The sequence below is a fragment of the Scyliorhinus canicula genome, chromosome 11 (assembly GCF_902713615.1).
Source record: "Scyliorhinus canicula chromosome 11, sScyCan1.1, whole genome shotgun sequence".
Taxonomy (NCBI): domain Eukaryota; kingdom Metazoa; phylum Chordata; class Chondrichthyes; order Carcharhiniformes; family Scyliorhinidae; genus Scyliorhinus; species Scyliorhinus canicula.
Window position 1 is genome coordinate 6,734,674 of NC_052156.1, and position 22,657 is coordinate 6,757,330.

Genomic DNA, 22,657 nt, shown 5'->3' on the forward strand with positions numbered 1-22,657 from the left:
CCTCCACCACACTCACAGACAGTACATTCCAGATCCTAACCACTCGCTGTGTGAATCTGTCTCCACCACACTCACAGACAGTACATTCCAGATCCTAACCACTCGCTGTGTGAATCTGTCTCCACCACACTCACAGACAGTACATTCCAGATCCTAACCACTCGCTGTGTGAAAATGTTTCTCTTCATGTCACCACAGCTCCTTTTGCCAATTAATTTAAAAGTGTGCCCTCTTGTTCTCATACATTATACATTCCACCAATAGGAACAGCTTCTCCCTCTCTCCTCTGTCCAGACTCCTGAAGAATTTCAATACCTCCGCAAATCTCTCAACCTTCTATTCTCCAAGGAGGACAGCCCCCAATACCTCCACTCTACCTACGGAACTGAAGTTCCAGGAATCAGTCCCGTGAATGATTTCTGCACTCTCTCGAGTACCTTACACATCCTTCCCACATCTGAATACTCAAGCTGAGGCTGAGCTCATTGCTGCTGCAGCTTTAACATAAAGTCCTTGCTTTTGTTCCGTGTCCCTATTGATAAAGGCCAGGATGCCGCATGCATTATTAGCCAGTCTCTCACCCTGTCCTTTTTGTTACCACATGCAATAACTTCACATTTGAAAGACAGCACCTCCGACAGTGCAGCACTCCCTCAGTACTGTCCTGGGGTATCAGCCGAGGTACCTAGGCTCAGGTACCTGGGGGTTGGAATTGAACCCCACGGCATTCTGACTCACAGGCTGACCAGTCCTGCTGGAACCTGAAAACTGACATGGCGAAATGGGATATCCCGCATGTTAATCCCCTTTCCTTCCAATGGGTCACTTACTGTGGTGAATTATAAACCTACTAATTCACACTGTGTTATATTATATGTGTTGTGTCCTTGTGGGTTCTGTATACGAGCAGTTGCGCGGCTCTGCCCATAGGGGGAGATGAGGAGTTTGTACTGGGCTCCACCCTTGGCTCCGCCCATGGCTCCTCCCACTAACCGGAAGTATAAAGATCTGCAGTTGTGAGCCTGCTGCCAGTTCATCTCGTCGCAGGCAGGCTCAGCTGTAAGACTATTAAAACCACTGTTCACTTCCTATCACGCGTCTTGTGAATTGATGGTCACATCACTTACCATGGAGTGTGCAAATAGGAAAACCTGCAAGCCTGGGTGACGGCTCTTCATCAAGTCAATGTGCTGCAGGCAGTCCCGGACGTATATCTTAAAATCAGACACAACCAGGCGCTTGCCTTCGCTCTGCCCATGGCCAACTGTGTAAGGGGGGAGAAAGAAGAATATCTGAATAGTCGCTTGGCAGTACAGATCTGGAGTATTGCTGAAAAGAGAGACGTTGCCCTTGAAGCTTTTCACCTGGCAATGATCAGGACAGGGGCAAGAATGCCAAATTTCAGAGAGAGCAACAACTTAAACTGCATGAGAAAAGGTTGCTGATTGATTGGCAAGTTGACCCTGATTGGTCGAAACATTGTCATGGGGAATGCAGCAGGAAACTATTGTCTCCCATGCTTTTGTTTCATTCAAAAAAGGCGCAATGCCTGGGCACGTTCCTTTTGCCTGCAGAGAACGGGTCCCTGTGTATGAATATACACAGCAAGTGTAAGAATGTCCGAGAGGAATTGCGTGGAGAGTTCCCTCAAAGGCTCAGTGTTTGCAAAGTAATATCAAGAGAGATTTGCCTCTTATACAGTGTCATTCATGACCTCTGGACATCCCAAGTGCTTCACATCTGATTAAACACTTTTGAAGTCGAGTCACTGTTGCATTACTTGGAAACAGAACAACCAATTGGGGCACAGTAAACTCCCACAGACAGCAATGTGCTCGTGACAAAATATTGGCCAGGACCCCAGGAATGCTCCCCTGCTATTCTTTGTCATGGGATGTTTCCTGCCCAACTGACTGGACAGCTCAGACCTCGGATTGGCATGTCATCTGAAAGACAGTACCTCCAACAGTGTCGCACTCCCTCTCTGGCAATGCCAACCTAGATTGTCCGCTATGTTTCTGCGTCCTCTGAGCCATAGTTGGTACATTGTTTGACAAATTGATGTTTCAGTTCATTGAAAAAGTAACCTCACTTGTATCAATTTTGGGGATTTCCTGACAATTACCCTTGCAGAGTGAATGGGCCTGCTGTGGGTCAACAAGCAGAGGAGGGCTGGGATGAGGCATTCCGCGATGTATTGACGTCACAAAGGCCACTGATGGATTTGGATTTGGATTTGTTCATTGTCACGTGTACCAAGGTACGGTGAAAAGTATTTTTCTGCGGCCAGCTCAACCGATCATTAAGTACATGGGAAGAAAAGGAAATAAAAGAAAATACATAATAGGGCAACACAAGGTACACAATGTAACTACATAACACCGGCATTGGGTGAAGCATACAGGGGTGTAGTGTTAATGAGTTCAGTCCATAACAGGGTCATTTAGGAGTCTGGTAACCACGGGGAAGAAGCTGTTTTTGAGTCTGTTCGTGCGTGTTCTCAGGCTTTTGTACCTCCTGCCCAATGGAAGAAGTTGGAAGAGTGAGTAAGCCGGGTGGGAGGGGTCTTTGATTATGCCGCCCGCTTTCCCCAGGCAGCGGGCGGTGTAGATGGAGTCAATGGATGGGAGGCAGGTTTGTGTGATGGACTGGGCTGCGTTCACGACTCTCTGAAGTTTCTTGTGGTCCTGGGCCGAGCAGTTGCCATACCAGGCTGTGATGCAGCCAGATAGGATGCTCTCTATAGTGCATCTGTAAAAGTTGGTAAGGGTTAATGTGGACATGCCGAATTTCCTTAGTTTCCTGAGGAAATATAGGCGCTGTGGTGCTTTCTTGGTGGTAGCATCGACGTGGGTGGACCAGGGCAGATGTTTGGAGATGTGTACCCCAAGGAATTTGAAACTGCTAACCATCTCCACCTTGGCCCCGGATTTATGACACTTTCTAGAGAACATTCACAAGGTTCGATCATCCTGGGAGACTGTCGGGGCTGTCCAATCAGACTCGGTACCACCTGGCCAGCGACCTCTGTCTGGGAAAACTGGGATAGGGGACGAGATGCTTCCAGAGGGTAGAGAAAGGATTTAATAATAATCTTTATTATTATCACAAGTAGGCTAACATTAACACTGCAATGAAGTTACTGTGAAAAGCCCCTGGTCGTCACAATCCGGCGCCTGTTCGAGTACACGGAGGGAGAATTCAGAATGTCCAATTCACCTAAAAAGTACGACTTTCGGGGTTTGTGGGAGGAAACCGGAGCACGCGGAGGAAACCCCCGCAGACACGGGGAGAACGTGGAGACTCCGCACAGACAGTGACCCAATCCGGGAATCAAACCCGGGTCCCTGGCGCTGTGTAAGGGCTAGAGGTGATGTGAGGAAATACTTTTTTACCCAGAGGTGGGAGTCTGGAACTCTGTGCTACCGTGCCGTCCATACAAGAGTGGTTCCCGGGATGATGGACTTCGGTTATGTGGATACATTGGAGAGGCTGGGACTGTTTTCCCTAAAGAAGACTGAGGGAAGATTCAACAGAGGTGTTCAAAATCATGAGGGGTCTGGACAAAACAGAGAGGGGTGAACCCTTCCCTGTTAGCAGAAAGGCCATGAACCAGAGGGCTTTGATGTAAGGTGAAAAGAACTAACAGCAACATGAGGAAAAACCTCTTTACACACGGGCGCCATCTCCTGTCAGTTCCCACCAGCGGGATATTCCGGAACCACGCTCGGGTCTTCCGGCGACGAGGGGTGCAGTCACCAGGAAATCCCATTGACAACAACAGGGCCGGTAAATCCCGCTGGCCGCTCCGCCGGAAAACACGCGGAGAGTTGGTGGGTAAATCCCACCCCACATTGCAATGCCTGAGCGTGTGATGGAGACAGATTCAATCATGGGTTTCAAGAGGAAATCAGATAACAACCGGAACAGAAGGAGTGGGAATCCCGAAAAGAACCTTCCTCTGTGCTGTAAGCATTCAATGATTCTATTTACCCATATTATTCACTTTTGGATATTTCATTCCCAATCTCGTAAGCAACACTGAATGCATCACATTTGATGTTGCTCGACTGTTCGGAGTTTATCATTATTAAAATGAGAATGCTGCATATGGATGGACCTTATCAAAATGTTTATTATTCTGTTTTAAGAGTCCAGGTTATGCAGATCAAATTCAAGATAAGCAACATGTTGATTTTTCTCTTGTATTCCAGGTACCTGAAAGAACTGGATTTTTATACCAGGTGAACAGTACCCAGGCTGTGGTGGGCAGATTCACAAAGTCCCCAGATGCTCTTTCTGTGTGAAACAGCAATTTAATTGTACTTCTTTCAATGTTGTATATTGTACTCTCTGCTCACATTGTGGTCTCCTTTGCACTAAGCAGGCCAAATGCAGACTAAGTGATAATATGAAGGCAAAGGTCAATGTTTGCTCATTTTTTGACCGTGTCAACTCGGGTGGGAAGAGCGGTGTATAGCCAGCTGGCTGCAGCAGTCCCACAACGTCAAGTTGGTGGGGCGTCCTCATGCATCAGCTCTTGACAGATTTTTATGTTTTTAAAGGGCGCCCTGATGTCAAAAATATACTAATAGAATAAAAGAAGTTCCTCCCCCCACCATCACCATGGAATCCACCCTGACCCCATCCTGGAATCCCCCCTCACCACAGAATCCACCCCCATAGACACGGACCCCACTTTACTTTCCAAAAACATGGAACCTAAAGCACCTGAAAATTAGTGTTTAGTCAAGGTTGCTTTTATTTGGTTTGTTTCAGTAAAAGTCTTAAAATTTGAATTCTTGCCGTGCAATTCCTGTAACTTGGTACATGGGAATTCAAACCTCTTATTTAAAGTTATTGGTCTCTACAGGGATGGTAACAGTGACTGCTTTGCGGAATTCTTCCTTTCAGTCACAAGTATGACTGAGCTTTCGATCGAATGTCATTTTAATGCTTCACCTTGACCTCTCTGTCCTTCGCCTCCTCCAGTGTTCGAATGAAGATCAGCATCAGTTTTGAGAAACATCTCCTGCGGGATTCTCCATCGGCGGGATCCTCCACTTCGCCGGAGGCGCGCACACGATTTTTCGACGGGAAACCCCATTGGCCGGCTTGGGGAACGGAGAATTCCGCTGCCAGCGGGGGTGCTCCGTGCTGGAAAACAGAGCTGGCGCGATGGAGAATCCCCGCCGCTCACCTTTTGATTAGCCATTTTACAGCCTTCCAAACTCAACATTGAGTTCAACAATTTCAGCTGACAGCCTCTGCCGCGATCTTGTTTCCTTTCTCTTCGCTGTTTTGGTGTTTCTTTATTTATTTTAAGTCAGCAGCTGTTCATCATTCTGCCATTCACACCTCCTCTATACATATCTTTTGGTTCTTTGCTTATCCCACTCGCTCTGGCTTTGCATCAATCATTTAGTGATGTAACTTCTCCTGCCTTCCAACCCTATCACAGACCATCAGAAACTGAACTAGCCACGTAATTACTATGGCTTCAAGAGCAGGTCAGAAACTAGGGATTCTGCGGAGAGTAACTCACCTCCTGGCTCCCCAAAGCCTGTCCGCCATCTACAAGCACAAGTCAGGAGTGCGATGGAAAACTCTCCACTTGCCTGGATGGGTGCGGCTCCCAACAACACTCAAGAAGCTCAACACCAACCAGGACAAAGCAGCCCCGCTTAACTGGCACCTCAACCACCAACTAAAGTAGTTGCACATTCCACAACACGCAGTGGCGCCCGTGTGTACAATCCACAAGATGCACTGCAGCAACTCACCTTCGACAGCATCTTCCAAACTTGCAACCTTTATCAAATAGAAGACTCAGAGCAGCAGATACCTGGGAACACCACAACCCGTGAGTTCCCCTCCAAGTCACACACCATCCTGACTTGGAAATACATTGGCCGTTCCTTCAATGTTGCTGGGTAGAAGTCCTGGAACGCCCTCCTCCCTAACAGCACAATGAGTGTACCTACACCTCAGGAACTGCAGCGGCTCAAGAAGGCAGCTCACCAGCACTGACACGAGGGCAGAGTTTGGCAAGGACATGGCCAGAAAATGCAGTGAGCCATTCAATAGTCCATTGACTTTGGAGGACCCAAGGATCTCGCTGGGGGAGGGGCCGGAAGGTTTCCACCAATTCCAGACTTATAGGCAAAGAGTGGAACCACAGCAAGAATCAGTGTTTTCAGGAGCTTCTTCGAGATCACGGAAAGAGCTGTGCTACAGGGGAGCAGGGGGACGGGGGACGGGGGGGGGGGGGGAGGGGGGGGGGGGTTACTCAGTCAGCACAATGCCAAAGATAAACTCCAAGGGATTGGTTAAGGCAGCCAGGCCTCTCCTGCCTGGTGAAGTTCTGGTAAACCTCCCCTACGTCCTCTCGAAAGCCTTTACATATTTCCAGAAGACTGATGTCTAGATATTTCTGCATTACTCAACTGAGAGAGATCATGGGAGCGATTCCCCGAGCCCCCCGCGCTGGGCCGGAGAATCGGCGCAACCGCGGCACGACACCCCGACGCCGGCGCGCGATTGTCCGAGGTGCGAAGAATCAGCGCCATTTTCACCGGCGCGCAAAATACTTCGATACGACAGAGCCTCAGCGGGAACTCTGCGGGGGGGGGGGGGCTCCTTCACGGAGGGTGGGGGGGGGGGGGGCTCCGATAGTGTCTGGCCTGCGATCGGGACCCACCGATCGGCGGGCCGGCCTCTCCACCCCGGGCCTACTTCCTTGGCGTGGCCAGTCCCCGAACACTGACCCCATGTTGGTTGGGGCTGGTGCACAAAAGAAGTCCCCCGCGCATGCGCAGGTTGGTGCGGCACAACTGCGCATGCGCGGGTTGGCATGGCGCGCATTTGGCGCCGCGTAGGGAGGCTGGAGTGGCGTGAACCACTCCAGTGCCGTGCTGGCCCGTGTGGGGGCCAGAATCGTACGTAACCAGGCCCGGTTCACGCCGTTGTGAAACCCGACGGCGTTCACGTCGGCACAATCTCTTGGGCCCAATATTGGAGAATCGCTCCCGTTATTTTCATACAGTGAGTTTGATAATTTGGGGGTTTTTTATTCTAAGTTTTTAAAATGTATTACTTCTAATACATGGATGTCACTGACAAGGCACTTTTTGCCCATCCCTAATTGCCCTTGAGAAGGCGTTGGTGAACTGCCTTCTTGAACCGCTACAGTCCCTGTGGTGTAGGCGCTCCCACAGGGCTGTTCAGTGGGACATATGAGTCCACTTGCCAACCAATCATCACTCTCTTCTCAAGAAGTATCAATTGTTTCTCCCTTTACATTTGATGTTCCCACGAATGATCCTGATGAGTGCCAGATGAAAAGCTTTGACGGTGCGCGTCTTCTTTCAGCAGTAATTACGTTTTGCACTGCCAAAAGACGACGTGAAATATCGGTTGTTGCTGTTGTGTTCCGGGATTTTAACCCAGCGGCAATGAAAGGACGACGACTTTATTCCCGAGTTACGAGTGTGTGTGGCTTGGATGGGAACTTGGAAGTGTTGATGTTCCCATACACCCAGGGAAAGAGCAGAGCAGTGGGACTAATTGGCTAGATCTTTTAATTGCTGGAATAGTTACGATGGGCTGAATGGCCTCCTACTGTGCTGTATGATTCTGTGAGTGAGGTAGTGGGGGCGAGAGGGGGAGGCAGGTTAGATAAAACAAATTGCGCATCCGATTTCCTTCAGAGGCCCTTTTCTAAAAGGGATTAATTAGTTTGGATCCTTTGCTCCGAGCTATGGTGAACTTGGAACCGAGGGTCTGAGAAAGTAATGTACAAGTTGGCAGGGAGAATGTTACTGAGGCAAAAAATAGGCTACAACTGCCAAATCAGGAACAAAGTCGGATTTTTTAAAAGCCTTTTGTTTAACCTGAAATCAGTGGGGCCCAGGAAAAGATTAAACTCAAAAACGTCTTTTACTTTGCAAAAACCATGGCTGACAGAAAGACAGGAAAAGTAACAAGCAGTTCAGATTTGTAAAACCAAATATTCCTTCCACATGAGCAGTTTTCATTCATTCCAAATAAAGAGAGATGTTTGAAATTTAATTTTCAAGAAAATTGCAAAGGATCGGGGAGGAGAGATGAAGAGATTAGTTTGTAGTTTTCGACTCGGTGATGAAGGGCAGTGAAAGCAGGTTTAACAGCAACTTTCAAAAAGCCGAGTGGACAAATAGTTCAGTCAGGAATATATGCAAGGCTGCGGGGAATGAGGATGGGGAATGGGGGTTCTTTGGACAGCTCCTTCAAAACGCAGGGACAGGCGTGGGCCGCACGGTAGCACAGTGGTTAGCACTGTTGCTTCGCAGCTCCAGGGTTTCAGATTAGATTCCCGGGCTTGGGTCACTGTCTGTGCGGAGTCTGTACGTTCTCCCCGTGTCTGCATAGGTTTTTCTGGGTGCTCCGGTTTCCTCCCACAAATCCTGAAAGACATGCTTGTTGGGTGAATTGGACATTCTGAATTCTCCCTCCGCGTACCCGAACAGGCGCCGGGATGTGGTGTCTAGGGGCTTTTCACAGTAACTTCATTTCAGTGTTAATGTCGGCCGACTAGTGACAATAAAGATTATTAGATCATGGGAACGGGATCTTTCTCCCCCTCCACGCAGCCTGTTCTGCTGGGAAACCCGCGCAGGAGTGCCTGTCGGCGGGACCAGCCTGGAAATCTCGCCCAATGGGTCAGATGGCTTCCTGTAGTGCTTCACCTTTATTTCCTCGCCCTACTCCCTATGGCAAGCTCTGATCGTTGCAGGCCTGACTCAGTAGGTAGCTGGGTCTCCTCAAAGTCAGAAGGTGGTTAGATCAAGTCTCGGACCAGAGACCCGTGCAAATAAAGTCATTTCACTTTGCAGTGCTGAGGGAGTGCTGTGCTGTCAGAGGCGCTGCTTTTTCAATAGCCGCGTCTGAAACTGAGGCCCAACCTTCTTGTTCGGGTAGATAGACAGGAACCTGTCGGACTATTCTGAAGAAGAGCAGGCAAGTTCTCCCCGGTGTCGGGGGGCTAAGACCTCACTTCACATGTTTTAGAAAATATATGCATATCACCTTGGCCAATGGATTGTTTTTTTTTTTCAAAAACTGGATAAAAGGCTTAAAATGCATGAAGCCATGGCTGGACATGACTCAAACCAAATGAATTTTCTGGCATTCAGAAAAGCTACAGCCTCGCTATCTCTGAGGAAATGCTAATGGCCCAATGACTGCAGATTCAAGGGAATTGTGCAAAGGCCATTTACATTTCTAAAGCCAGTTCTGGCCAATGGAGATGACCAGTCGGTGAGGACGAAGGAGCCTGAAACCTTTTGAAATCCTTGATGGTTGAAACATTCCAGACTCAAGAATCCACACTAAGGGATATACATCCTTCATTCAAGGAAAAGTGGAGATGTGGGAATCACCTGAAACTCAGGCCACCATTTTCCATCTCATAGAACCATAAGTCCCCACAGTGCAGCCATTCGGCCCATCGAGTCTGCACTGGCCCTCCAAAAGAGCACCCTACCTAGGCCCACTCCCCCACCCCATCCCTGTAACCCCACCTAACCTTTGGACACTAAGGAGCAATTTAGCATGGCCAATCCACCTAACCTACACATCTTTGGACTGTGGGAGGAAATCGGAGAACCCGGAGGAAACTCACGCAGACACAGGGAGAACATGTAAACTCCACACAGGCAGTCACCCAAGGCCGGAATTGAACCTGGGTGTCTAGCGCTGTGAGGCAGCGGTGCTGACTAATGTGCTGCCGTGCCATCTAGCAAGCAGCAGAAAAATGATTGTCCACGTTTTAATACCTGGCTCCTCCACTTTATCTACTGGAACGTCCGCGCCAGTGCCTACATGCCTATCCCATCGTGGAGGTCATCTCGGCTAGAAAACTGAATTATTCAGCATCAGTCTTCAGCCTGCCGACTCTGTGAAAGAATACCCAATTGGAATTTCATTCTGGACTGTGGACTCACATGAAACAATGGGAGAGGTTCTCTGGCCTCCCCGTGGTGTGTTTCCCAGTGGCGGGAGGTGACCTGTCATTGGGCGATGGTGGGATCTTCTGGTCCTGCCACTATCAATGGGATTTTCCATTTAATCCCGTTGTGGGGGTGCGTCGTCAGCAGGGTCTTCAGCCAATGACTCTTATTTTGTCTTCATTTTTTCCCTCTGTATCTCTTTCTTTCCGCCATCTCATCTCTATTATATGACTGAAAAGGAGGCCACTTTGCTACCCTGCTCTCTTGTTTGATTGCGCGCAAATAAACTAACCCTTCGAGTTTACCCGAAGGGGCTTACCCTAAGGGGCTGTTTAGCTCACAGGGCTAATCGCTGGCTTTGAAAGCAGACCAAGCCAGCAGCACGGTTCGATTCCCGTAACAGCCTCCCCGAAAAGGCGCCGGAATGTGGCGACTAGGGGCTTTCACAGTAACTTCATTTTGAAGCCGACTCATGACAATAAGCGATTTTCATTTTTTTTTTTCATCTCGAGTTTGCTCTGGAGTTATTCGTAGAAACTGGATCACTTCAAAAATGAGGGGTTGGGGAAAATACGCCACTGCTTCCAAACGGAGGTAATCAAAAATCAAAAATACCTTTCTGTTGGGTGACGAGAGAAGAAACTCAGGATTGTTTAAATTAAACCCCCTCCCTGTCCGTAAACACTGGTGTCCAGGCCAATATTTATCCCTCAATCAACATCGCAAAAAAGCGACATATTATCTGGTCATTATCACATACAGTTTGTGAGAGATTTCCCAACTCAAATTGGCTGCCGCATTTCCCACATTACATTAGTGATGGCAATTCTAAAAAAGTACTCCTTTGGCTGTACAGCTTTTTGAGACAGCTGGTGTGAAAAGCAATGATAAAAATCCAAATCTTTCTTTCCTTTCTGTGTGTTTCGTAAAGGTGCCATCTGAGCAGCGAGTTCCCCTTGTGCTCGGGCCAGCCTTAACCAAGGTGCTAATAGGAATGGATAAGTAGACACGCAACTCGTCCTTGCTTGTAAAAGCAGAGATAAGCATCTCTTGTATTTATATAGCCTCCGTTTACATTCCATTACAAAAGGGCATGATCTACCTACCCCTTCACCTCCCACCCCCAGTACAGTTCGGGCAGTTGTGGGTGATTAAAGCACTTCTGGGAAACCCTGGAGAGGGTCCAGGAGAGATTTAACGGATTGATAGCCGGGGACAAGTGACTTCTGTTACATCGAAGAATAGGATATTCGGCTGTGACGCCAACACACCCAAAGCAGGAGGCAATTTGGGATGGTTCCCCTTAAAGTAGAAAGGTTAAGGAGGAATTTAATGAGGTGTTCAAACTTACGAAGAGCTTTGGTCGAGTCAATAGGGAGACACAGCTGCCACAGCCAGAGGGCACAGATTTAAGATAATTAGCAATCGAACTAGAGGAGGGACAAGGGGGGGGGGGGGTATTTTCTTTTCACAGCGAGTTGTTGTGAACTGGAAGGCGCTGTCTGAAAGGGCAGTGGAGGCAGATCCAAGAGGAACTTCCTAAACAGGATTTAATCAATACTTGAGAATGAAAAAACCAGCAGAGTTGTGGGGCAAGAGAGGGTGAGTGGGGCTAATCGTTCTCTGTTTTAAAGTGAACAGACTCTGCATCTCTCGTCTCTGCACGCTCAGTGCCAGCTTCTGAATGGCGCTTGGCAGGGCCTTCAGCCGTGCCAACATCAAATTCGGTTCACTACGTTCTAATCCGATAGCCAGGCAGTGAAGGATGGAGCAGGTGCCTCATCTTGGTGCACGTACAATTTTTATTTAGAGAGAGACACATTATATAGAATGCATCCCTGATCAGGACTACTGATACACTCGATACACAGGTCAATCCTCAGTTAGTCATAGAATCACTGCGGTGCAAAAGGAGACAATTCGGCCCAGCAAGTCTGCACCCACCCTTCGAAAGAGCACGCCCAACTAGGTCCACTCACCCACCCTCTCCCCGTAACCCCTTTGTACTATGGGAGGAAACCAGAGCACTCAGAGAAAACCCACGCAGACACGGGGAGAATGTGCAGACTCCACACAGTCACCCGAGGCCAGAATCGAACCTGGTCCCTGGAGCTGTGAGGCACCAGTGCCAACCACTGTGCCACCGTGCTGCCCAACACTGAAATACAATTATCGCCCAATTAATAGACTATTCATTTTAGTGGTTAATGGATTTTAACCAACTTTTACAGATGCACTATAGAAAGCATCCTATCGGGCTGCATCACAGCCTGGTATGGCAACTGCTCGGCCCAGGACCGCAAGAAACTTCAGAGAGTGGTGAATACCGCCCAGTCCATCGCACGAACCTGCCTCCCATCCATTGACTCCATCTACACCTCCCGCTGCCTGGGGAAAGCGAGCAGCATAATCAAAGATCCCTCCCACCCGGCTTACTCACTCTTCCAACTTCTTCCATCGGGCAGGAGATACAGAAGTCTGAGAACACGCACGAACAGAATCAAAAACAGCTTCTTCCCCCACTGTCACCAGACTCCTAAATGACCCTCTTATGGACTGACCTCATTAACACTACACCCGGTATGCTTCATCCGACGCCGGTGCTTATGTAGTTACATTGTATATCTTCTGTTGCCCTATTATGTATTTTCTTTTATTCCCTTTTCTTCCCATGTACTTAATGATTTGTTGAGCTGCTCGCAGAAAAATACTTTTCACTGTAATTCAGTACACGTGACAATAAACAAATCCAATCCAATCCAATTTGGGTTTGGATGTACCGAGATAGAACGAAAAGTATTGTTCAGCGTACAGTCCAGACAGATCGTTCCATACGTGAAAAACATAGAACATACCTAAATATGCAATGTAAATGGACATTACATAAGCGGTTCCTGAACTTTTTTGGTTGAAAAAACCCTCTTCAAATAGACTTGTAAAGACAGAAGCCCAGCTGTAGTTCTATATAATACTTTTAATGTGGAAGCCTGCTCTATCTGATGGTGACCAGCTGCAGATACTATGGTGGGAGGTCTCTGGTTTTGGCCCAACGATGATGAAGGATTGGCGATAAAGTTCTGTTACATTTCCTGACTTGTACCTTGTAGCTGATGGAAAGGCTTTGGGGAATCAGGTGAGTTACCCACCTTGGAACCCCTGCCCTTTGACCTGCTCTTGTAGCCACAGTATCTATATGGCTGGTCCAGTTAAGCTTCTACACAAGAATTTAAGAATATAAGAAATAGGAGTAAGAGTCGGCCTTTCAGCCCATCTAGCTTGCTCTGCCATTCAATAAGATCGCGGTTGAACTGGTTGTGGCCTTGACTCCTCCTCATCCCCATATTAAGTAGGAGACACTTGATTTTGAAACTGTGACCCCTATTTTCAGATTCAACCACAAGAGGAAACACTCCATCAGCATCTACCCTGTCAATCCCTGGATCTTACATGTCTCAATCACATCAGCTCTCATTCTTCCAAACTCCAATGAGCCTGGGCCCAACCTGCTCAACCCTTCCTCGTAAGTCAAGCGCCTCTTCCCAGGAATCCGCTCAATGAACCTTCTCTGAGCTCCCTCTAAGCCAAATGTGCCCCTAAATAAAGTGACCAAAACGGCAGGCAGTCTCTACATAGAATTTACAGTGCAGAAGGAGGCCATTCAGCCCATCGAGTCTGCACCGGCTCTTGGAAAGAGCATCCTACCCAAGGTCAACACCTCCACCCTATCCCCATAACTCAGTAACCCCACCCAACACTAAGGGCAATTTTGGACACTAAGGGCAATTTAGCATGGCCAATCTACCTAACCTGCACATCTTTGGACTGTGGGGGGAAACCGGAGCACCCGGAGGAAACCCACGCACACACGGGGAGGATGTGCAGACTCCGCACAGACAGTGACCCAAGCCGGAATCGAACCTGGGACCCTGGAGCTGTGAAGCGATTGTGCTATCCACAATGCTACCGTCTCACCACTGCCCTGGACAGATGTAGCAAAACTCCCTATTTTTATACTCCATTCCCCTTGTAGTAAAGCTCAACATTCCATTTTACATTCTAATCACTTGCTGGACCTGCATGCTAACTATGTGATTCATGTACAAGGACAGCCTGACCTTCTGTACCACAGCATTCAATAGTCTCTCCGCATCTAAATGATATTCAGTTTCTCTATTTTTCCTGCCAAAGTGGTCAACCTCATATTTTCCTGCTTCATGCCCCATCTGCCAATGTTTTACCCCAAACCTATTTTACAGACTCTTTGTATCCTCACAGTTTGCTTTCCTCCCCATCTCCCCATCATCAGCAAATCTGGCTAATCTACAGTCTGTTCCTTCATCCAAGTTGCTACTACAGATTGAGGCTCAGCACTAATCCCTGTGGTGCTCCAATAGTTTGCCACGCTGAAAGTGATTCATTTGTTTACTGATTCCCTGGTCCGCAGTGGCGAATGTCCCGCTCGCCAAGAACTGTCGCCAAATCTTAGGCTGCTAGCTACTTGCCTGTGGGATGCCAACGGGTTTGATCGATGATGGTGGCCCAGGAATGTCGTGGAGGCCCAGACCAAGAGTGAGTGAAATTGGAATGGATTCACAGGGTAGGAACCACAGGAGCCAGGAAGGGACGACGGGGACGGTTGGGGAGCAGGGCCAGAGGCAAGGGCAGGGTAGTGACTTTCAGTGGCCCAACCCTTCCCGATGGTGGGTCCTCTGATCATCATCATGAACCCATCCCCCCTCCCCACAGAACCACTGGCGAACCCACTAGAAATTGTTGTACACTCTTCCGAGAGCACGATAAATCTGTATAGCTCCCATTTAATCCCCGAGCCACCATTAAATTGTGGTGTGCTCAAGGCTAATGGGTATCAGTCAGCTCATCAATGAAGCTAATTAATTCCTCATTGACAGCCAGGAATACCGCGCCAGCTCCTTCCGCTCTCCAAATTGATCCGCCGCCTTTGGGAGACTGACATGGGGTCTCGCCGGTATGTAAGTCGCCGGGCAGCACGGTAGCATGGTGGTTAGCATAAATGCTTCACAGCTCCAGGGTCCCAGGTTCGATTCCCGGCTGGGTCACTGTCTGTGTGGAGTCTGCACGTCCTCCCCGTGTGTGCGTGGGTTTCCTCCAGGTGCTCCGGTTTCCTCCCACAGTCCAAAGGTGTGCGGGTTAGGTGGATTGGCCGTGCTAAATTGCCCGTAGTGTCCTAAAAAAGTAAGGTTAAGTGGGGGGTTGTTGGGTTACGGGTATAGGGTGGATACGTGGGTTTGAGTAGGGTGATCATGGCTCGGCACAACATCGAGGGCCGAAGGGCCTGTTCTGTGCTGTACTGTTCTATTCTATTCTATTCTATTAGTAAGTGGGCCTGGCTGACAGGGTTCCCATGGTGACGGGCTACATTAAATCTAGCCCCCTATCACTGTGTCACCACTAGTACTGGATCTACCCTGCCGATGGCGAGGTCATACTAGACAGAGTTGGCAACTGAAGACAAAAGCAGAAGAATCTGGAGATAGTTAACGTTTCAATTCCACCAGGAAGAACCTTTAATGAACGTACGTTGACCTGAATCATTGGTCGAAAGTTTCCAGCCCTTGACTAACCAGTGGGACACCACTCCCAATTTTGACATTAGCTCCCGTAAATTAGTGAGGAGGAACTCTGTCTGGTTGACTGGGCTGGGTTTGCTTTCTGGTGACTTAGTTGATACTGGGCGATACGCCCAGTTTTATTCTAGTTTGACCCTTACGTTCCTGGCAGTTTGGTCTAACTGTGTGGCTGGCTCGGACATTTCAGAGGGCAGTTAAGGGTCAACCACACAGCTATGGGTCTGAAGTCACATGTCGGCCACACCACTGTGCAAACAGAAGTTTTGTAGTTGCTGTTTATGGAAAAAATGACAGATTTCCTTCCTTAAATGTTCTGAGGTTTTGCTCTGCTCGAATCATCTTTTCCAATGTTTACATAGATACATGTATTTGTTTGTCAGGCCTCTGTGCAAACTGTAATCTGTCTAGTAACTCAATAGCGTATGCAAAATGCACGTCCCATCCCATCCCCCCCGCCTTATGTCAGTAGTGAAAATCCAGGCTTATTTTGCTATCTATGGGCAGCTAATTGTAGCCAGCTGGATAGTGAGCTGCAGAACAATACGTCTTCCTGTTGAGGATGGGATACTCATTAGAAGCCCTGCTGGATTCTTACAGCCAACTTTACTGTACTTCTGAGATCCTGGCCCAAATTCCCTGGTCATTGGGATTAATTTATCCCATCCGTTCTTCCCGTGTCATCATAGATTATCATAGAATTTACAGTGCAGACGGAGGTCATTCGGCCCATCGAGTCTGCACCGGCTCATGGAAAGAGCACCCTACCCAAATTCAACACCTCCACCCTATCCCCATAACCCAGTAACCCCATCCAACACTAAGGGCAATTTTGGACACTAAGGGGCAATTTAGCATGGCCAATCCACCTAACCTGCACATCTTTGGACTGTGGGAGGAAACTGGGGCACCCGGAGGAAACCCACGCACACACGGAGAGAACGTGCAGACTCCGCACAGACAGTGACCCAAGCCGGGAATCGAACCTGGGACTCTGGAGCTGTGAAGCTACCACTTTGCTACCGTGCCTTTGTTAGTTACTCTCCTCCCATTGAAGCATTCTGTTGTCTGTCACTAAGCTCTGGAATTGCCTCCCTATACCTCCCCAACACTACCCCTCGCCTCCCTATACCTCCCCAACACCACCCCTCGCCTCCCTATACCTCCCCAACGCTACCCCTCGCCTCCCTATACCTCCCCAACGCTACCCCTCGTCTCCCTATACCTCCCCAACGCTACCCCTCGCCTCCCTATACCTCCCCGACGCTACCCCTCGCCTCCCTATGCCTCCCCAATGCTACCCCTCGCCTCCCTAAACCTCCCCAACGCTACCCCTCGCCTCCCTATACCTCCCCAACGCTACCCCTCGCCTCCCTATACTCCCCAACGCTACCCCTCACCTCCCTATACTCCCCAACGCTACCCCTCGCCTCCCTATACCTCCCCAACGCTACCCCTCACCTCCCTATACTCCCCAACGATACCCCTCGCCTCCCTATACTCCCCAACGCTACCCCTCGCCCCCCTATACCTCCCCAACGCTACCCCTCGCCTCCCTATACCTCCCCAACGCTACCCCTCGCCTCCCTATACTCCCCAACACTACCCCTCACCTCCCTATACTCCCCAACACTACCCCTCGCCTCCCTATACCTCCCCAAAGTGACCCCTCGCCTCCCTATACTCCCCAACGCTACCCCTCGCCTCCCTATACTCCCCAACGCTACCCCTCGCCTCCCTATACTCCCCAACGCTACCCCTCGCCTCCCTATACTCCCCAACGCTACCCCTTGCCTCCCTATACCTCCCCAACGCTACCCCTCACCTCCCTATACCTTTGTACCTCCCCAACGCTACCCCTCGCCTCCCTATACCTCCCCAACACTACCCCTCGCCTCCCTATACCTCCCCAATGCTACCCCTCGCCTCCCTATACCTCCCCAACGCTACCCCTCACCTCCCTGTACCTCCCCAACGCTACCCCTCGCCTCCCTATACCTCCCCAACGCTACCCCTCACCTCCCTATACCTCCCTAACGCTACCCCTCACCTCCCTATACCTCCCCAAAGTGACCCCTCACCTCCTATACCTCCCCAACGCTACCCCTCACCTCCCTATACCTCCCCAACGCTACCCCTCACCTCCCTATACCTCCCCAACGCTATCCCTCGCCTCCCTAAACCTCCCCAACGCTATCCCTCGCCTCCCTATTCCTCCCCAATGCTACCCCTCGCCTCCCTATACCTCCCCAAAGCGACCCCTCGCCTCCCTAAACCTCCCCAATGCTCCCCCTCGCCTCCCTATTCCTCCCCAACGCTACCCCTCACCTTTATTTCCTTGATCAAACACTGAGCCAACTCTCTCAGTTCCTGCGTTAAAGGCGCTAAGTAAATTGCCCTTAGCGTCCAAAAAGGTTAGGTGGGGTTACTGGGTTATGGGGATAAGGTGACGGTGTGGGCTTGGGTAGGGTGCTCTTTCCAAGAGCCAGTGCAGACTAATGGGCCGAATGGCCTCCTTCTGCACTGTTAATTCTACAATTTTATGATTCTATGAAAGACATTGCCTAACTGGATTTGGTTCAGAGAAGGGTTGAGTTATTGGAGGGTAGAGAATATTCAGCTGTCACAGGGGCTAACTGCATGGTGAATGGATCAGGGTTTGCAGGAACCCTGAGAACTCGGGGGATTATAAGGCTGGAAGAGATCACAATGAGGTGAAGGGACCGAGACCTTGAAGGGATCTGAGTGTGAAGATCAGCATTTTAAATTGCCGATGCTGTGGGAAGTGAGGACAAAGGTAAATCAGTGAACAGAGAGGGGATAAGTGTGCGGGACGCTGTGGGCTTTCGCTGTGTCAGCTAGACATCTTAAAGAGGACGAGAGGGTCAGAGAGCTGGGACGAGGCTGTTGAATCTCGCGAGAGGCCTGTGGCAAGATCTGCGATGCTCAAAACGCCTCGCCTGTTTTAATGGTGTCTCACGAGATGTCACGGTCTGGATTTCGCCCTCCCCCACTGGGCATGATCCAGGTCAGCATTAGGCTCATTTCACTGTGTGTTGGTGGATTTCCTGTTGATCTCCTGGCCGTTTTCTCCCTCCCACAGACCTGAACCTCATCACTGGACTCACCTCCAAGCGGTTCTCAGACTAATTGAGTATCACTCGGGGGGGGGGGGGGGGGGGACATTTGCAAAGATCAGATAACGTAGCGTTGTGGGTTGGTGGGTGAGCTGGGGAGGGAGGGAGGATATTCAGTGTATCCTGGTGGGAGTGTCAGCACTTTACTAATGGATTCCTGATTTAATCACACGTTGCTCAGAGGGGAAACGTGTTGTTAAAAAGCATTCTCAAGTCAAGGGTCCAAACTGGTCTGTGAGACAATCTGCCTCGGGGAGGTTTTGGGTCAGACGCCTGCTGTCGATTCCTGATTGAACTGCTCCAGTGAATCTGCCTATCTTTATCTCTGCGTGCCTGATGAGAATTGGCTGCACCTGCGGCCAATATGGTGTCTGCCATTTTCGCCCCAGATACTGCGCTGTGTGAATAGAGTGTGGAACAGAAAAGGAATAAAGAATATCTATGGTGTAAGGGTCATTCCTGTATCTTCCTGCTTATTCTTGTTTATTCCCTTATTTCCCCTCTCTTTTATTTTTGCCATTACATTTTTAATCCATGAATGTTTAATGTGACTTTAAGACAAAGCGGTCTGCGCCTTTAATAATAATAATCGCTTATTGTCACAAGTTGGCTTCAATGAAGTTACTGTGAAAAGCCCCAGATTCAAACAGAAGGATCGAGAAGGCTGTGCTGTTTTCGGCTGGTAACACCCGTGATGACTCAATTTGATTGATTTGGCTGGTGGCCAGTGAATTGGCCCAAAAGGTTGTGCTCTGCCCGGTAACGGGTGGTGATTGGATCTGATCCGCCTGGGAATGTTTTTAGAGTCATGAGGTTCTAGTTTGGTTTCACCTTTGTCTCTGCAGCTTGGACGGAGGAATCTAACCAGCTCTTTCCAACTAATCCTCTTCAGAAGCCACGGTGAGGGCTGAATCCCTCTCCAGTAAGTGTGGGTGTTGTTCCCTTGAGACTGCAGTGGCTTGAAGTCAAACCACGAGCTGAAGACAAGTATCTATGTCAGAAAGATACAGGCCAGGACGTGAACGTCAAGTGAATGGCCCAGTTTGATAAGAAATAAAGCCCCAGAACACCTGCTGCCTGTAAGTACTGAATTAAATGAGTGACTCAGCGAGAAACACCATTACCGGCTATAAACCAGAGACTTTGATCAACCGGCGTGCTGTGAGGAAAGTGGAACCACCATTTGAAGCAAATTATCTTTTGACCTTCATCCTTCTTATTTTCACCCCTTCTCCCTCTGTATTTGTCTATCTTGTGTGTGTGTATGGGACAGTTAAAGAGGGTCGTAGGTCAGCTTTCTTGTTTTCCCAATTGCAATTGCTGCACATTTCATCATCGTTCTTGTTGTAAATAAATAGTCATTGTATTTCAACTTACAAAACCTGGTGAGTGTAATCATTGGCCAGCTAAGGGCCGGGGATTGGGCCTGGGTTGGGTGCTCTTTCTGAGGGTCGGTGCAGACTCGATGGGCTGAATGTCCTCCTTCTGCACTGTAGGGATTCTATGATTCTATGAAAGACTTTGGTGATTTTTTGAAGAATTATTGGTTAATTCACTCGTGTTGTGACTTTGGGGCCTGTGGGACTGAGTTGACCACACACTTGTCCAGGATGGCGTAACAATGGAGATTTTGGGAACTCCGTACACTTTTGTTGTATAACTTGAGTCACTGCTGCTCTGCACTGTCCTCCTGCTGCTCTCAAATGTGCTCCCTGATGCAATGTAGCGCATCACCTTGCCTCAGTTGACGAGGCTCACCTTAGAATCGAAGGTTTGTGAGTTTGAGCCTCACTCAGGGCTCCAGCACATGATCCCAGCCCACCTGTCAGTGTAGTTCTGTTGGGGATGAGGAATCAATCCAGGGCCCTGCCTGTGCAGCTGTGAACAAGGTCCCGTTGTCCCACTGAAAGATGAATAAGGAGAGTTGGTGTGTCTAGGTCAACATTTCTCCAGCAACCAACACCACTAGAAACAGCTCAACTGGTCAGTCATCTCATTTGCTGTTTGTGGGACCATACTGTCTGTGAATTATTTGTCTCCAACAACAGCAATTAATCTTCAAAAGTAATTAGACAGTTGTAATTTACTTTGGAGGCTCCGGCGGATGTTATTTGCTTATTTTCTTTCTCTCACTCCCATTTATTTAATTTTTTTTCTCTCAATAAGTTGAACTCAAGCCAATCACTCCATTTTCTACCCCAACTCTTTCTTGCCCAATACGTCGAAACTGCAGCTGGTTGGTGATGCAGAGCGAGGCCAGCAGCGTGGGTTCAATCCCCGTACCGGCTGAGGTTATCCATGAAGGCCCGGCCTTCTCATCCTGGCCCCTCGCCTGAGGTGTGGTGACCCTCAGGTTAAATCACCACCAGTCAGCTCTCACCCCTCAAAGGGGAAAGCAGCCTATGGTCATTTGGAACGATTGCGACTTTATCATAGAATGTACAGTGCAGAAGGAGGCCATTCAGCCCATCGAGTCTGCACCGGCTCCCAGAAAGAGCACCCTACCCAAGGTCAACACCTCCACCCTATCCCCACAAACCAGTAACCCCACCCAACACTAAGGGCAATTTTGGACACTAAGGGCAATTTATCATGGCCAATCCACCCAACCTGCACATCTTTTGACCGCGGGAGGAAACCGGAGCACCCGGAGGAAACCCACGCACACACAGGGAGGATGTGCAGACTCCGCACAGACAGTGACCCAAGCCGGAATCGAACCTGGGACCCTGGAGCTGTGAAGCAATTGTGCTATCCACAATGCTACCGTGCTGCCCCTTTGACCTTAATCTCCTCCAGCTCGACAATGCCCCCCACCGGGATCTCTGCACTTCTCCTGGCTCCTTTCACATCCCTGCTTTTCTTCACTGCACAACTGGTGGCATTGTCTTCAGCTGTCTTGGACCTAAACTTTGGGATTCCCTCCCTGGACCTCTTGAACTCTCTAACCTCCTTTAAATTAACCCCCTGATCAAGCTGTGTGCCACAAGTCCTAATATTGCCTAATGAGCTTTGGTGTCAATTTCTGCTTGATAGTTAACCCAGAGAAATGCCTTCAGGTATTTTACTCAATTAGGGTGCTACATAATGCAGGTTGTGGTTGATTGTTTTTCCACGCTACTTTTATCCCCCTCACGGGTGACCCAGCATCATGGATATCAGCTTAGAACTCTCGACAGTTCAGAAACAATTCATTCTGGAACAGTGTGGAACTGGTTGTGAGGATATGGAGCTCAGAGACCCAGAACGGCGACATTGGTTAAGTCTCCATCATCAGCAAAGTGATGGAAGGGCTCATCGACAGTGCTAGCAAGCGGCACCTTTTGCTCACGGACACTCGGTCTGGGTTCCGCCAGGGTCACTCACCTCCTGACCTTATTACAGCCTTGGTTCAAACATGGACAGAAGAGCTGAATTGCCTGAGGTGAGGTGAGGTGAGAGTGACTGCCCTTGACAGCCAGGCAGCATTTGACCGAATGTGGCATCAAGGAAACCCAGCTAAACTGGAGTCAATGGGAATCAGGCGAGAAACTTTCCACTGGTTGGAGACGTACCTGGCACAAAGGAAGATGGTTGTGGTGGTTGGAGGTCAATCATCTCAGCTCCAGGATATCACTTCAGGAGTTTCTTAGGCCCAGTATCCTAGGCCCAACCATCTTCAGCTGCTTCGTCAATGACCTCCCTTCCATCATAAGGTCAGAAGTGGGGATGTTCGTTGATGACTGCACAATGTTCAGCATCATTCACGACTCCTCAGACCCTGAAGCAGTCCCTGTCCAAATGCAGCAAGACCTGGACAATACCCAGGCTTGGGCTGATAAGTGGCAAGTTACATTCATGCGACACCAAGTGCCAGGCAATAACCATCTCCAACAAGAAAGGATCTAAACATCACACATTGCTGAAACCCTACTATCAATATCAT

At 49.2% G+C, this 22,657-nt stretch overlaps 1 protein-coding gene across 2 annotated transcripts in view; it reads right to left on the reverse strand.

Annotated features, from left to right (window-relative positions):
• LOC119973738 (monoglyceride lipase-like) overlaps nucleotides 1-22,657 on the reverse strand; it is an 85,884-nt gene that overhangs the window by 33,379 nt on the left and 29,848 nt on the right. For both annotated transcript variants that reach the window (XM_038812149.1, XM_038812148.1), the window contains one exon: nucleotides 1,128-1,264. In XM_038812149.1, coding sequence (XP_038668077.1) covers nucleotides 1,128-1,264 — 137 coding nt within the window. The remainder of the gene's footprint in view (nucleotides 1-1,127; nucleotides 1,265-22,657) is intronic.